Raw genomic sequence first — 13503 nt, forward strand, 5'->3', positions numbered from 1 at the left:
TTTTTTTTTAAAGATTTTATTTATTTATTTGAGACAGAGAGAATGAGAGAGACAGAGAGCACATGAGAGGGGGAGGGTCAGAGGGAGAAGCAGGCTCCCCGCCGAGCAGGGAGCCCGATGTGGGACTCGATCCCGGGACTCCAGGATCATGACCTGAGCCGAAGGCAGTCGCTTAACCAACTGAGCCACCCAGGCGCCCTGCTTTTTAATCTGGTTTTGATCCCTGACTTAGAAGGCCTGAGGGCCTCCAGGCCATGCTGGGGATGATGATGGGGGCTGTCCTATGGAGATGATCTTGGCTTCTTGGGTGTCTCTGGAAGGCCAGAAGCCCCCGGAATAGGTGTGGGAAGCTTTTATGGCTGCTCTGACCTCCACACAAACCCAGAGAGCATGCAGACATAGAAGCTTCTGGATCCCAGGGCTGAAATCTGTTAGCACAGGGAGGGCTCCTGGCAGGACACCTTTAAAACTTTAAGGCCTACACTGAAGTGATAGGATGCCCCAGAGCGGCAAAGTTCAGAAGTGACTGGGGTATGCTGTCCAGAGGCTGGTGTTTGTAGTGGGTTTGCAGGGAGCATCCTGACATTTGTCATTTTCTGGTGCAGTTCTATTGCCAGAAGCAGCCAGATGTTTGAGAGCTCGATTATATAAATAACAGGAGGACTTTGAGAGGTTGAATTCTTCTTGCTCGTAAATGTTGGGTGGATAAAGAGGAGACTGATACTAATAGTGCCAGTGATTAGATTGACTAGTGAAACTAATGTCAGCCCTATAGCTAATTTATTATAAAATATGCTTGCAAAAATAAAAGTATTTTCTGTTCCTTTTGATCCTATATGTTTCATCTTGTGTGTTCGATCTATTATTAACTTCTAGTCGAAGTTTTAAAATGTGAGAGGCCCCTACATTCATACTGTTAAGTTTAGAAAAAATATTTTTTAAAGTATCATTCTTATTCGATTTGTATGCAGAGTAAATTGCAGTTGTATGAACATTTAGCCTAGCAGGTGGTCTATGACCACCAAATGACGACATACTTACCAGATGTTGAATCTCATGTAACATTAATTTGAGTGCTAATTGTTCTCAATTTTATGCTCATAAACCTCTACCTACGTCCGAAAAGCCCTGTGCCCCTGATGGATATGAAAGTTAACCAGATTGTATTTTTTTGTTCTTTGGTAGGAAAATTGAATTGATTAAAAATGTCTTCTTTACTTCTGTCATGCCAGAAGAACTGAGAAGAAATAAATACCTTAATGCATCCTTTGAAAATTTATCACAATTAGAGATGAAATTTAGATGACCATGACCAAATTTTTTATTAAAAAATCAGTTTGCAGGTATGACATAGTTCCAAGTTTTTACCACTAGGACAATGGATGCTTTAAGAAAGAATATCAAAGATAGGTTATGCAGATTATGTTTCCTACAGAAACGTAATCTTGCAATTCTTTTTGAAAGATGTCTCACCTCAACAAAAAAGGATACAGTTTGCCCTTTATCAAGAATCTTTCATCGTACCACAGAAGGCTGGAACTGACCAGTTTTCAGGTCTTCAAATCATTCATGCAGCTTGACCTTCTGTAGGATTGCCCTCCTCCTCCTCCTTGAAGTCACTTCCCTGGAGTTCAGTGACAGTCTCTTTACTTTCTTTCTCTCTGTCTCTGTCTGTCTCTATTTCCCCCTCTCTCCTACACATACACACACACCTTCTGGTTCCTCTTTCTCCCTTGCTCCTCCTGCCTTCTCAGTCAGTGCTCTACCAAGCTGTCCCTGGCTCACTGATGAGTTCTTCATACACACACTCTTGGGGGCTTTCTCTATTTTTGTGGCTTTAGCTACTACTTCTAAACAAAAGGTTAGAGATCAAAGCTCTAGCCTGGTCTGAAAAATCTTCACCAAATTCAAACACAGCATTTCCAAATGCCTCCTGGGACATTGCTATTGACTCATCATTACAGAAATTACCAGAAGGCAGCAAATAGATTCTTCAAAAGTGATTTTTATAATCTCCACAACTTCCCTCTTCCTTGCTTTTCACCAATGTGTTGTAAGGATAGCCATTATTCACCCAATTATTTGGGCTTAGAATCTGGAAGCCATTGTTGACTTTTCTTTCCTCTTATCTCTGACATTTAGTGAGTCTCAAAAACTAATTAAATCTGCCCATTGTAGTACATCTCATATTAACTCCTTTCTTAGCATAGCCATTGCTACCACCCTGGTCAAATTTCTGGTCACATAACATCTGGATTACAGAAAAAGTTTCCCAACCAGCCTCCCTGCCACCAGTATCCTTTAATGCCACACCACCACCCAATGAATATTTCTGGAACACTGCCTTTGTGGTTGCCACATCCTTCCTCAGGAACTTCAGTGACTTGTTTCCTGGTATTCAAGGTCTCAACTGTGTGCACCTGTTTCACAATCTATACCTAATTCCTATGTTTTCTCCAGTATAAACCTTTATCATCACCTCTGCTGATTTCACTAATGTGTACCAGCCTGTGCTTATCCTGCTTCTGAACTTTTCTTTGTTCAGAAAACTTCTTTCTACCAAGAAACACCTACATATTCTCCTTTTTGCTTTATTCAGTTGATAACTATCTTTCCAGATGTACCTAATTTAAGTCCTATCTTGTCCATGCAGGTTTTCCTGAATATTTCAATATCCTTCTTCAAACTCTTAAAGAAATCTATACTATTCACTCCAGAGTGAATTTCTTAAGGTTTCATTGGGGTATGTCTTATCTCCCCAACAAGTTTTAATCCTCTTGAGGATGACATCTTCAAGTTATGTTCATGCCCCAAGCATCTAGTAGGTGCTCATCAATATTTGAATCCAAAAACAAACTTTTCCAAATCCTGAATTTTTAATGGTCAAAAAAAAAGAACTTCAAAAAATCTTTGTCAAAAAAAGAACTTCAAAAAGAATGAGTAAAATGTTCAAAGCTTCTGAGATATGATTTATCTCTTTGTCACTAAGCGTAGAAAAAAATATCACACAGACTTTGTTCCTTATTTTACCTAAACCTTAAGTGGTTTCTGTTCAACTTATGAAGAGTGAGGGAAGTAAAATAATCAGTATTAAACAACTCAATGGAGTAAAATGCTCAACTGAACAGAGCAGCTTTGCCTGGATGGAAAAATCAGTTTCATATTCGGGTTGTACCTTTGCTGCAGCTTGTTCTCTGAGAAATACAAACTCATAGTCACAAAGGAAGATTGGGTTAATAGAGAGAGTTTGACTTAGTGAAACTGTCGACATCACCAGAAAAGCATCTGCGCAAACATGAAATATTGATTGTAGATCAGCAGACTCATCTATATATATGAGGGATAGCTTTAACTGTTATGAAGTTAAATATCCATAAAATTTAAGCTCTCTGGAAGTAAAGTACAAAACACAGAGGCCATCAGCATCAGTGTTTTCTGTTGGACACCTCATCATAAGCACAGGCAAAAGTTCTTATGAAAGAACTTTTCAAAGCAAAGTTTTTTAAAAAAGAAAAAGCACAAGAAACTTAAAAACTCTTTTAGAAGTATGCAAATCTGTTAGTGTTCTATCATCACCTTTCTCTAAGTTTCATTTCCTTCTCTATTTTCTGGCGTCTATGTCATTTCTCTGCCCTTTGTCCATAACAAAATGTTCTGACATTTTGGGTTGGAGTAAAAATCTCATTTCTAAAGGTCCCAATTGCTCACTATGAGATGGGACCATGTCAGTGTTATATGACTGCTTTTTACTGATCAGTTTCAGAGTTTAGCTTCTACAGTACCTTCGTAATGCCAACAGTTTGTCATTAGTTCTTTCCCAACCATTTTCTGAGTTTTATCTTGTACTCCTTTTAATGCCAATACTTCTATCTTGGAAGTTATCCACAAATTCACATCAGCAAGAAAATAGCAAAAGGCAGCAACTTTGCAGCTAAGTTATCATTATTGCCACCCATAAATTATAAAACAATTTCTACTTTTAAAAACATAGCATATTTTGATTTTTGCATTTGATGTGTGAGAAAGCTCTACATATAATGAATCTTTGTATAATAAGCTACATTTTCCGTTGACCTTCATTATAATTTCAGAGTTCTAGATGTAAGTGGAAAAAATTGGTTTCCATTCTTAAGATTCGTAATTTTCACTTCAAGCTGCTGGTCTACTTCTCCAAAACCAATCTTTGAATTTTTAAGTTTCTTCTCATAACCCATATATAAACTTTGAAAAAACAGATAATCCCACAGGATTTTTATGCTTAGTTCATTTCCATTTCACTTGGAATTCATGTTGATTCCAAAATTTTATGTTTAATATGCTGTATTATATTGATTCTGGGAAAGTTCCTTAATTTTATCCCCACCAAAGTAAACCTGAGACAATACAACATTAAAGATACTGCTATTTTCTTCAATATTTATTAGACTCACAAAGAAATAATACAATGTTGTTATAATTCCCATAAACAGCTATATTTTCTAAAGATTTATTTATTTGAGAGAGAGAGCTTGAAAGAGCAGGGAGAGGGAGAGGGAGAGAGAGAATCAAGAGAATCCTAAGCAGACTCCCTGCTGAGCATGGAGCCTGACATGGGGCTCGATCTCACAACCCCGAGATCATGACCTGAGCTGAAATCAAGAGTTGGACACACTCAACTGACTCAGCTACCCAGGTGTCCCCAGCTATATTTTTACACTATATAAGAATTAGAATGGACATTGGTTGGTTGGCTACCTACTATGCATTCTCTCCTTACCTCTTTTTTCCCTTACAGAATTTCTCAATCTCTACCTGCTCTAAAAGTGAGACCTAACTGATGTAGACCAATCAATCCTGGCATTACCTTGACCTCAGTTTTGGTTCAATCATAAACATAAGTGCAATTTGGGCCAATGAGTAAGAGTAAGTCCAGAGACTGTGTGAAAGAAGCACTCATTGTTCTTCAGGACAGTGTGATTTGAGATCTGTAATGACATTTGAGCATTTTGCTATTACTAAAGATCTTAGCACTTGAGGGGATGGTACAGGTAGTGGAATACCAGGTAGGATTTGAGAATAAAGCTGACTTCAGAAAATAGAGCAGTGAGTGAGCAGTGGGATTAAGCTGCATTTAAAGGCAGTGCTGCCTGTGGATCTTTCAATAATGTAAATCAATGTGTTCCATGCCTCCCCCTACCCCTTTAAAACTTAAATATAATGAAGTCTGTTTGAGTTGTGATTCCTTCCACTTGAAACCAAAGATTTCTGATATCGGGATTTAGCTAGTACTTCAGAATATCTACAAATACTATGGAATCCTTAAAATATTATAGCTGAGATGCAAGGCAGTTATAAACTCTTCAAGAATCTGGGAAGAATATCTTTCTTATTTAAGACACAACAGTTTGAGGATTAGGAATTAATTTTTACAGCTAGACAAAGAGAAAAGTTGAATACATCTTGGTGATGCCATTATTATGATAACATTATTATGACATTATTACCAACAATTAAACTTAAATGTATATTAGCATAATTTTTCTTGATCTTTATCATAATTATTACTTTTTCAGTTTTGGTTAGATTCTACATCTTATAGAAAGTGACTCTCGGATAGTTAACTAAGAATGCATAACAAAAGCCTTACATAATCTGAAAACCTTAATTTTCTTGACTATCTGGATCGGTAATCTACTTATTTGTTTGTTTATACCCCACCGTAGAAGTGTAATGACTTGCCTTACATAAATACATATGACATAAGAAAAAGTGTAAATGAATGTTTGAGGAAAACAGAGCAAAAGGAAAAGTAAGAGATGAGTGATAAAGCCGTAAGTGAGATTAATACACAAAGTGTGTTTTATAAATTTTTATATACTTGTTAGAATTAAACAGGATTAGCATTCTCATTCACAATATTCCTACAGATTAACACTGGGAAGGAACTAATCTATCTATTTATGAGGGAATCAATTTGGGGAGAGTATTTGGAGAGCTTAGAGTGGAAAAGGGTACTTGGAGAGAAGCTGCCATATAAGTGTGTTTGTGTGTGTGTGTGTGTGTGTGTGTGCATGCATATGTATGTGTGTGTGTGTATGTGTATCACAAGGTTTTGCTGAGCATTCTGGATACAGTACCTGTAATACCTGCTTCCTGCCATGTATGCCATTCTAAGAGCTCCATCTTGCCCCAACCCATTGTGGGTTTTTTTTGTTTTTTGTTTTTTTTTTTGAGAGGCTGCAGTAAAAATTTACATTGCTTCCACTTATTTTTGGATTACTAAATGGTATTTCTTTAAATGCCACTCTGTCTTCAGTCAGACCCCATAAGAAAACATACTTAGCAGGATAAATTAAAGTTCCAGGGAGGTCCAGGAGAAATGCAATCATGGAAGGTAAGAGTAGATGATGGAGACCAGAGGCAAACAGTGTTGTAACCTGTTACTGCAAAGGACAAGTGAACTGCTCGTTGAGAAGATAGAACAGTGCCAGAAAATTGCACTTCCCATTGGAAAGACCAACATTTTCATATTTTAAGAACAGAGACTGTAGCTCTCTATATATGAGGGATTTCTGTACTTTGGGAATTATTCTCTGTTTCTAACAAGAATACTGTGGTACAAATATAAGACCATTTATCATCTTTATAACCAACCTGGCCATAACACTTTCATAATAATATTGGGGATATAGGCTCTTTAATTCTATAACCTTTTCCATTTGAGAAAGTGAGTTACAAAGAGGAAAATAGTCTGGTCTTGAAAACTTATGATCATGATAGAATTATAACATTTTAAAGAAAAAAGAATAAAATGAGGAATTTTTGACTTCTTGTTTTAGAAAGCATAAGAATGTATTATCCTTACTGGTAAATGACGGCTGAACAAGAACAGGGTTATAAATTTCAGTAAAAAGCAATTCTTAAAGGCCTATTTTAAAACAATATATTATTCCTCTGAACATACATATTTACTCCTGGGAGTTAAATTGCATTGGAAAGACAAAATATGACTCTATCTACCTAAGTGTTAAAGTAATTGATATCTGATCCAGAAAACTTTTCTATTAAACATTACTAAGCATAGATCCATTACTGAATATTTATTTATTTAGCAAATAAATCTTGATATTTTCATCAAGAGGAGACAGGATATGCTTATTGTATTACTTTATTATTATTAAAATACAACCATGCAAGAATAAGAACTATACAAAATTGCATTATTTTGCTGGAATATATGAATAAAAATCTCAAGCAAAATCTTTATAAATGAAAACATAATAATTCTGGGGCTGATGAATTATTATTTGTTTTATATACCCTGACTACTCTGCATGAATCAAACTGGATTTTTCCTTAAATAAGAAAAATGGATAGCTATACTGCTAAAATTCAGTAATTTTTTTCTCCGTGAAGCATAATACAACTCTATTATAATATGGCTTTAAGATTTTGGCTGGTCTTACCATATTCCCCAAATAGCAAAGGATGAACAGTAGGTTCTTGAGGACGTATAAGCCTGGTTGTCCCGAAAGGCAGATTTGAATTTTAACCTTCCCTCATCAGTCTTGTAGACCTTATAAGGGCAATGTGGTTCTAGTGCCTGCCACTGAGGGGGAAGTGGGTTTTTCTCATGATAAATCACTAATTTAGTTGGTCTATTCAGTAAAAAGATTAAAAATATTTATACCTATATGCATTTCGAAATTGATTTATTTTTATAGCTTTCCCCTTTCCATCTGTTTTTCATGTGGAAACCCCTGACATGGGTGACTGTGAACTGGGGGCTAGCTAGAGAAAAATACACTGCCTGGGAAATCTTTATTGTGAAAACTCTTCCTGCTCATTACTACCACCTCGGCTAGCTATTGCTGGGCTCACTGCACTGTCGCAAGACCAAGGAGTAATGAACTCAACACTATCTAGGCTTGGTGAAGGTGACCTGGAGTTGGGCAGAGTTTCTGAGTTGGAGGTTTGTCTGCCAGCCCCTGCTGGGAGAATTCAGGGTGTTAGTCTCCAAGTTTTAATGACAATAACTACTTATCCAGCACAACATACATAGGGAACTCCTCATCCAAGATCTTCAAGGTATAGATTTTATGACCTTCATTGGTTGATTGCTTATTTTGATGACCTCTGTAATTTAGAAATTCTTACTTACAGCCTGCATTTCTCTTGAGGCAGTGAAAACTACATAAGTGTGTTCTGTCTCCCATGGGGCATCAGTGGGTCCCCTGAAATGCTATCTTTCTGTGATGGGTACAAAGATGTGTGCTTGAGAGCAGTCACCTGTAGCTGTCTGGAGAAGGATGAGTGAATGTGAAGTAAAAAAGAATGTGTACAAACTCTGAGTGTTCCTGAGCGTGGACGTGATGGCACATGAAGGAGTGTTTATTCAGTCATTGCGTTCACATGAATTTATTGTGTGCATTGTGGATGGAGTAACAAGTTGCCTACCTGTTAATTATGTAAGGCAGTGCATTAGAGTAAAGCTACTCGGTTTAACAACAACAAAAACACCCAAAACAAAAGACCTCCAAATCCAAATCTCAGTGATCTAAAGCAAGAGAATTTTGTTTTTTGCTCATGGGTGACCTTCCAAATTGTCATTCAGGGAATCCAAGCTTCTTTTGTCTGTGGCTTCTTCAGTTCCACAGTCCTATCTACAGTGGCCACGGAAAGAGAGTTCTGCATGTTGGGTTTTATGGGCCAGGCCTGGAAGTGGCATGTATTATTTCTGCCCACATCCTATTGGACATTACTCAGTCACAAGGGAGGCTGGAAATGTATTTTAGTTACATACATGAGAGGAAAAAATAGCTTGGTAAACAACTAGCTAGTCTCTGTCACTTTCAGTGGCAAGGATTTCTATTTCCAAACTGCTCCCTTTGTCTGTTTTCTCCTCCACCATTCTTTTTCTTAATTTTTAAAATTTTTAAAAATTTTATTATGTTATGTTAATCACCATACATTACACCATTAGTTTTCGATGTAGTGTTCCATGATTCATTGTTTGCATATAACACCCAGTGCTCTTCTTCCTCCTCCGTCATTCTTTTAATTAGAGTCAGCCTTCCATTCCACCATTAGAGCTTAGGTGTTAATTGAAAATATTCTCTAGAAGAGTGGAAAAATACAGTCCAATATTCACCCTGAATTACAAATTACTAAAGTCAGATCCTTTCTTAGGAGCAGGTATATTATAACACTCCTTAGAATAGAGTCTGGAATATATGTGCCCAATAAATGTTTGAGGAATAAATGAATAGATGAACAAACCACACATCTCCATTGTTGATCCTCTTTTTGTCCTGAGGATCCTGGGATTCTGGAGCATAAAGAAAAGGAGAAGAGGGGCGCCTGGGTGGCTCAGATGGTTAGGCATCTGCCTTCGGCTCGGGTCATGATCCCAGGGTCCTGGGATCGAGTCCTGCATCGGGCTCCCTGCTCCGCGGGGAGCCTGCTTCTCCCTCTGCCTCTGCCTCTCTCTGACTTTCATGAATAAATAAATAAAAAACATTTAAAAAAAAAAAAAAGAAAGGGTTCACCTGTTTTAAAAAAAAAAAAAGAAAAGAAAAGGAGAAGAGACATGGCAGACTAACACAGCGAATTGGATAGAGGGCTAAAACTACTCCCAGTCTTTTTTTTTTTTTTTAAAGATTTTATTTATTTATTTAAGAGAGAGAATGAGATAGAGAGAGAGCATGAGAAGAGGGAGGGTCAGAAGGAGAAGCAGACTCCCTGCTGAGCAGGGAGCCCGATGTGGGACTCGATCCCGGGACTCCAGGATCATGACCTGAGCCGAAGGCAGTCGCTTAACCAACTGAGCCACCCAGGCGCCCCAACTACTCCCAGTCTTTAGTGGAGTACAGGGGATTTCTAGAATAAGACCCAGAAGGTGAGTGGGTTCACAAACTAGCATTCTGGCAGGGAAAGGGAATCTCAGAGAATGGCTCTAGGTTGGGCCAGCTTATGTGGTGAGGGTGGTTGGTGTACATATAAAGAAGCATAACACCAAAAAGCAGCATGGAGAACTCGTATATATATCCTTTGGTCACCTAATGTGTCACATAAATGAGCCCATTTGGTCCTGCTCGCCAACAGAGGTGATCTCATGTTGCATTAGCCATGTAATCAGCAGCTGCACCAGCCCGCACCAGACTTTGAAAAAAGAATCTTTCCTCACATACCTAATGACCTCTTTGGACACTGGGTATGCTTGAGCTTTGTGAAAGTTGAAACCAGACCAGGGGGAGAAGAAAATCCCATGGAAAGGGGGAAGGGAAGCTGGTGAATTTGATTAGTTACTGAAGGAAGACTAATTTTTAGAAATGACTGAAGGATACTGAGTCCCTGAGAATGGGATAGAATATATTACTGGCTCTGAACAGACCAAAGATGGATGTGTATAGGTTAAAAAAAAAAGTCTGTTTGCACACATCTGTGTTGTCCAGTCATACCCGCTGCGTGACTATTTGTTGAAATAAATCACTGAATAAATTTTTGGCAGGTTAGACGCTTCTTAAATTCTATCTACAAGGCAGATAAAAGGAAAATCCTGGTTTTGGGGAAGTGTCAACAAAACAAAATAGCTACTCTCTTTGTGTGACTCACTTTCTAGCTACTGCCTTTGGCTACTGATGCCTGCCGTAATCTCTTGGTACCACCTGTAAGAGGGATACAGATGCTAAAGATAACATTTGATGTTCCTTATTCCTATGCTTTGAGTCCTCATTCATGTTAAAATTGCATAGGGGAAAAGAAGCCAGACCACTAAGACTGTACACATACAGTTAATAATAGTGGTTTCACTACCATTCCAACAATGACTTTGGGGAAGATCCTTCCCTGATTTGTAACAGTCAAGTAATGTCATCAGTGCAACAGCCTTGTTCACCCAAAGTACAGGTTCTACAGAGCAAGAACCTAACCAATCCCAATGAAATTTAAAATTCTAGACTACCTTCTCTACCTCTGCTTTTCCCTCCAGAAGCTGTGTCTTTCCTCTCTAGTTTCTTATATAGCACTGTCATATTCCAGCAATTAGTAATTATAAAATAATAGACATGAAATCATTAGTAACTTATAATTATCTTCTTTCCCAACATATAAGATCCTTTAGCATGAATCGTCTTGCCAATAGATCACAATTCATCTTGATAACAGGTTTGATAGAGTTACATGAGACATGAATCTGGCTCATTAATGTCATTATTGTTTTTAAACTCTCAGTGGCAACAGTGCTTCCAAAATATTAATTAATCTTCATGATTTCTCTGTAAAGTAGGTTAAATATAACTAAACTCATTTTACCAGTAGAGGAATTGTCAAACAGGTGATCTCCTCAATGAATTTCTCTTCATTACCAATAGATCCAAGAATAGAAATAGAAAAACTGAATCTAATTCATTTTCTATGACACTAGACAGACATGACTCTTGTTTGCTATTAAGGCTACCCCCCCAAAACTCTTAAGAGATCCATAACAAAATAATAAATGCTTTATAACAATATAAATGCTTTATAGCAAAAAATGTGAGTTCTGAAACATTTTTATCAACTTCCTTACAAAATGCTCAGAAGTAAATCAGCATCAATGGTCATTACAGCATGCACTGTGCTTTCTTCTCTTCCCTTTCCTTGCTCTCAAATTTTCATTGTTCTTTAGAGATTCACTATTCAATCATCACTACTTATATTTATGTAATACATTTCCTCTGAAGAGCTTGAGGCATTGTGGCGAAAAATAAGGACTATATAGGACCTAAATTTAATGCTTCTATCACACCTCTGCTCTTATCAGATGGAAATGGTATAGCTCAATGGCAAGGACATGGGTTCAAATCCAAGGCCTGCACCACTGATTTGCTGTGCATCTTTGGAAAAGCTATTTTCTCCAGTTGCTGTTTTCTTGTTTCTAAATGAGAATCATCTTACTCCATAATGCTTGGTGCTTTAAAAGTGATCACTAACAGGGGTGCCTGGGTGGCTTAGTCATTAAGCATCTGCCTTCGGCTCAGGACATGATCCTAGGGTCCTAGGATCGAGCCCCACATGGGGCTCCCTGTTCCATGGGAAGCCTGCTTCTCCCTCTCCCACTCCCCTTGCTTGTGTTCCCTCTCTTGCTGTGTCTCTCTTTGTCAAATAAATAAATAAAATCTTTAAAAAAAATAAAATTGATCACTAACAGAGTACATATCATATAAATCAGTGACTTGGCCCCAAAACCATGAAAAAAGGAATGAAGGGCTCCTAATGGGAGGATGTGATATTAGGTATGTGCATTTAGAGATTTTCCTTACCATGATAACCATCGAGCAGCTCTTAATACTGTACAAGAAAATCTTTTCTTAATTCAGAATAATGGTTGGCACATAGTAGATATTAAAAAGTATTTTTGAATGAATGAATAAAAGCCACTTGCTTCCAAAGACAAAAAGAGGAAAAAGGGATAATACCCGTGTTGTGTCCTCTATGTACACTTGACCATCCAGATCTCATTTGGATATCAATGATCCAAGAACATAAGGAAAGAGGAAAGTTCGAAGTGTGAGATAGATGGAAGAAGGAAAGTAGAAATAGGAAGCACTGGAAAAAAATTCATCTTCTGGAAAATACTATAATCCTCCAGTTTACTGGTGAAGAATATGGGGAAAGGTGGCATTTTATGACAGGTTATTCCTTCATTTTTAAAAAATTTTAAGAGTTTATTGGGTTCCTGGTTGGTTCAGTCAGTTAAGCATCTGACTCTTGATTTCATCTCAGGTCATGGTCTGAGGGTTGTGAGATCGAGCCCTGCATCAGGCTCCCCACTCAGCAGGGTGTTTGTTTCTCTCCCTCTCCTTCTACCCTCCCCCCTGCACTCTCTCTATATAAAAAAAAATAATAAATCTTAAAAAAAAATCTCCTTTTACTTATTTTTTAAAAAAGATTTATTTATTTATTTTAGAGAGAGAGAGTGCATGAACAGAGGGAGGGGCGTAGGGAGATGGAGAGGGAATCTCAAGCATAGTCCATGCTGAGTGTGGAGCCCAGTGTAGGGCTCCACCCTGGGAACCTGAGAGTGTGAACTGAGCTGAAATCAAGAACTGGATGCTCAACTGACTGAGCCACCTAGGTACCCCTACCTCTTCTTTTAAAATATAGAAATATCATGGCACAAGAAATATTGTGCTAGACCTAGAGGACTAGTTCTACTTAAAACCTTAAAATAAGTTCCCATTTCAACTCATCAAATTAAAAGAATGTACCTCTAAACAATCCTAAAATTTGTATGGAACCATAAAAGAACTCAAGTAGCCAAAGCAACCTTGGAAAAGAAAAATAAAACTGGAGGTATCACAAGTCCAGATTTCAAGTTATATTACAAAGCTGTAGTGATCAAAACAGTATGGTACTGACACAAAAATAACCACATAGATCAATGGAACAGAATAGAAAACCCATAAATAGATCCACAATTATATGGTCAATTAATCTTCAACAAGGGAGGAATAAATGTAACAATGGCAAAAAGACTGTTCT

The 13503-nt window shown here is 37.6% G+C and overlaps 1 protein-coding gene across 1 annotated transcript in view; it reads right to left on the reverse strand.

Annotated features, from left to right (window-relative positions):
• The window catches only part of SPATA16 (spermatogenesis associated 16), a 224633-nt gene that overhangs the window by 47036 nt on the left and 164094 nt on the right, over nucleotides 1-13503 (reverse strand). Inside the window, 1 exon segment of the mRNA XM_081804100.1 lies at nucleotides 10015-10027. Within this exon segment, the coding sequence (XP_081660226.1) occupies nucleotides 10015-10027 (13 nt within the window).

This window comes from Leptonychotes weddellii, chromosome 1, assembly GCF_054177405.1.
Source record: "Leptonychotes weddellii isolate Sample4059 chromosome 1, ASM5417740v2, whole genome shotgun sequence".
NCBI classification, from domain to species: domain Eukaryota; kingdom Metazoa; phylum Chordata; class Mammalia; order Carnivora; family Phocidae; genus Leptonychotes; species Leptonychotes weddellii.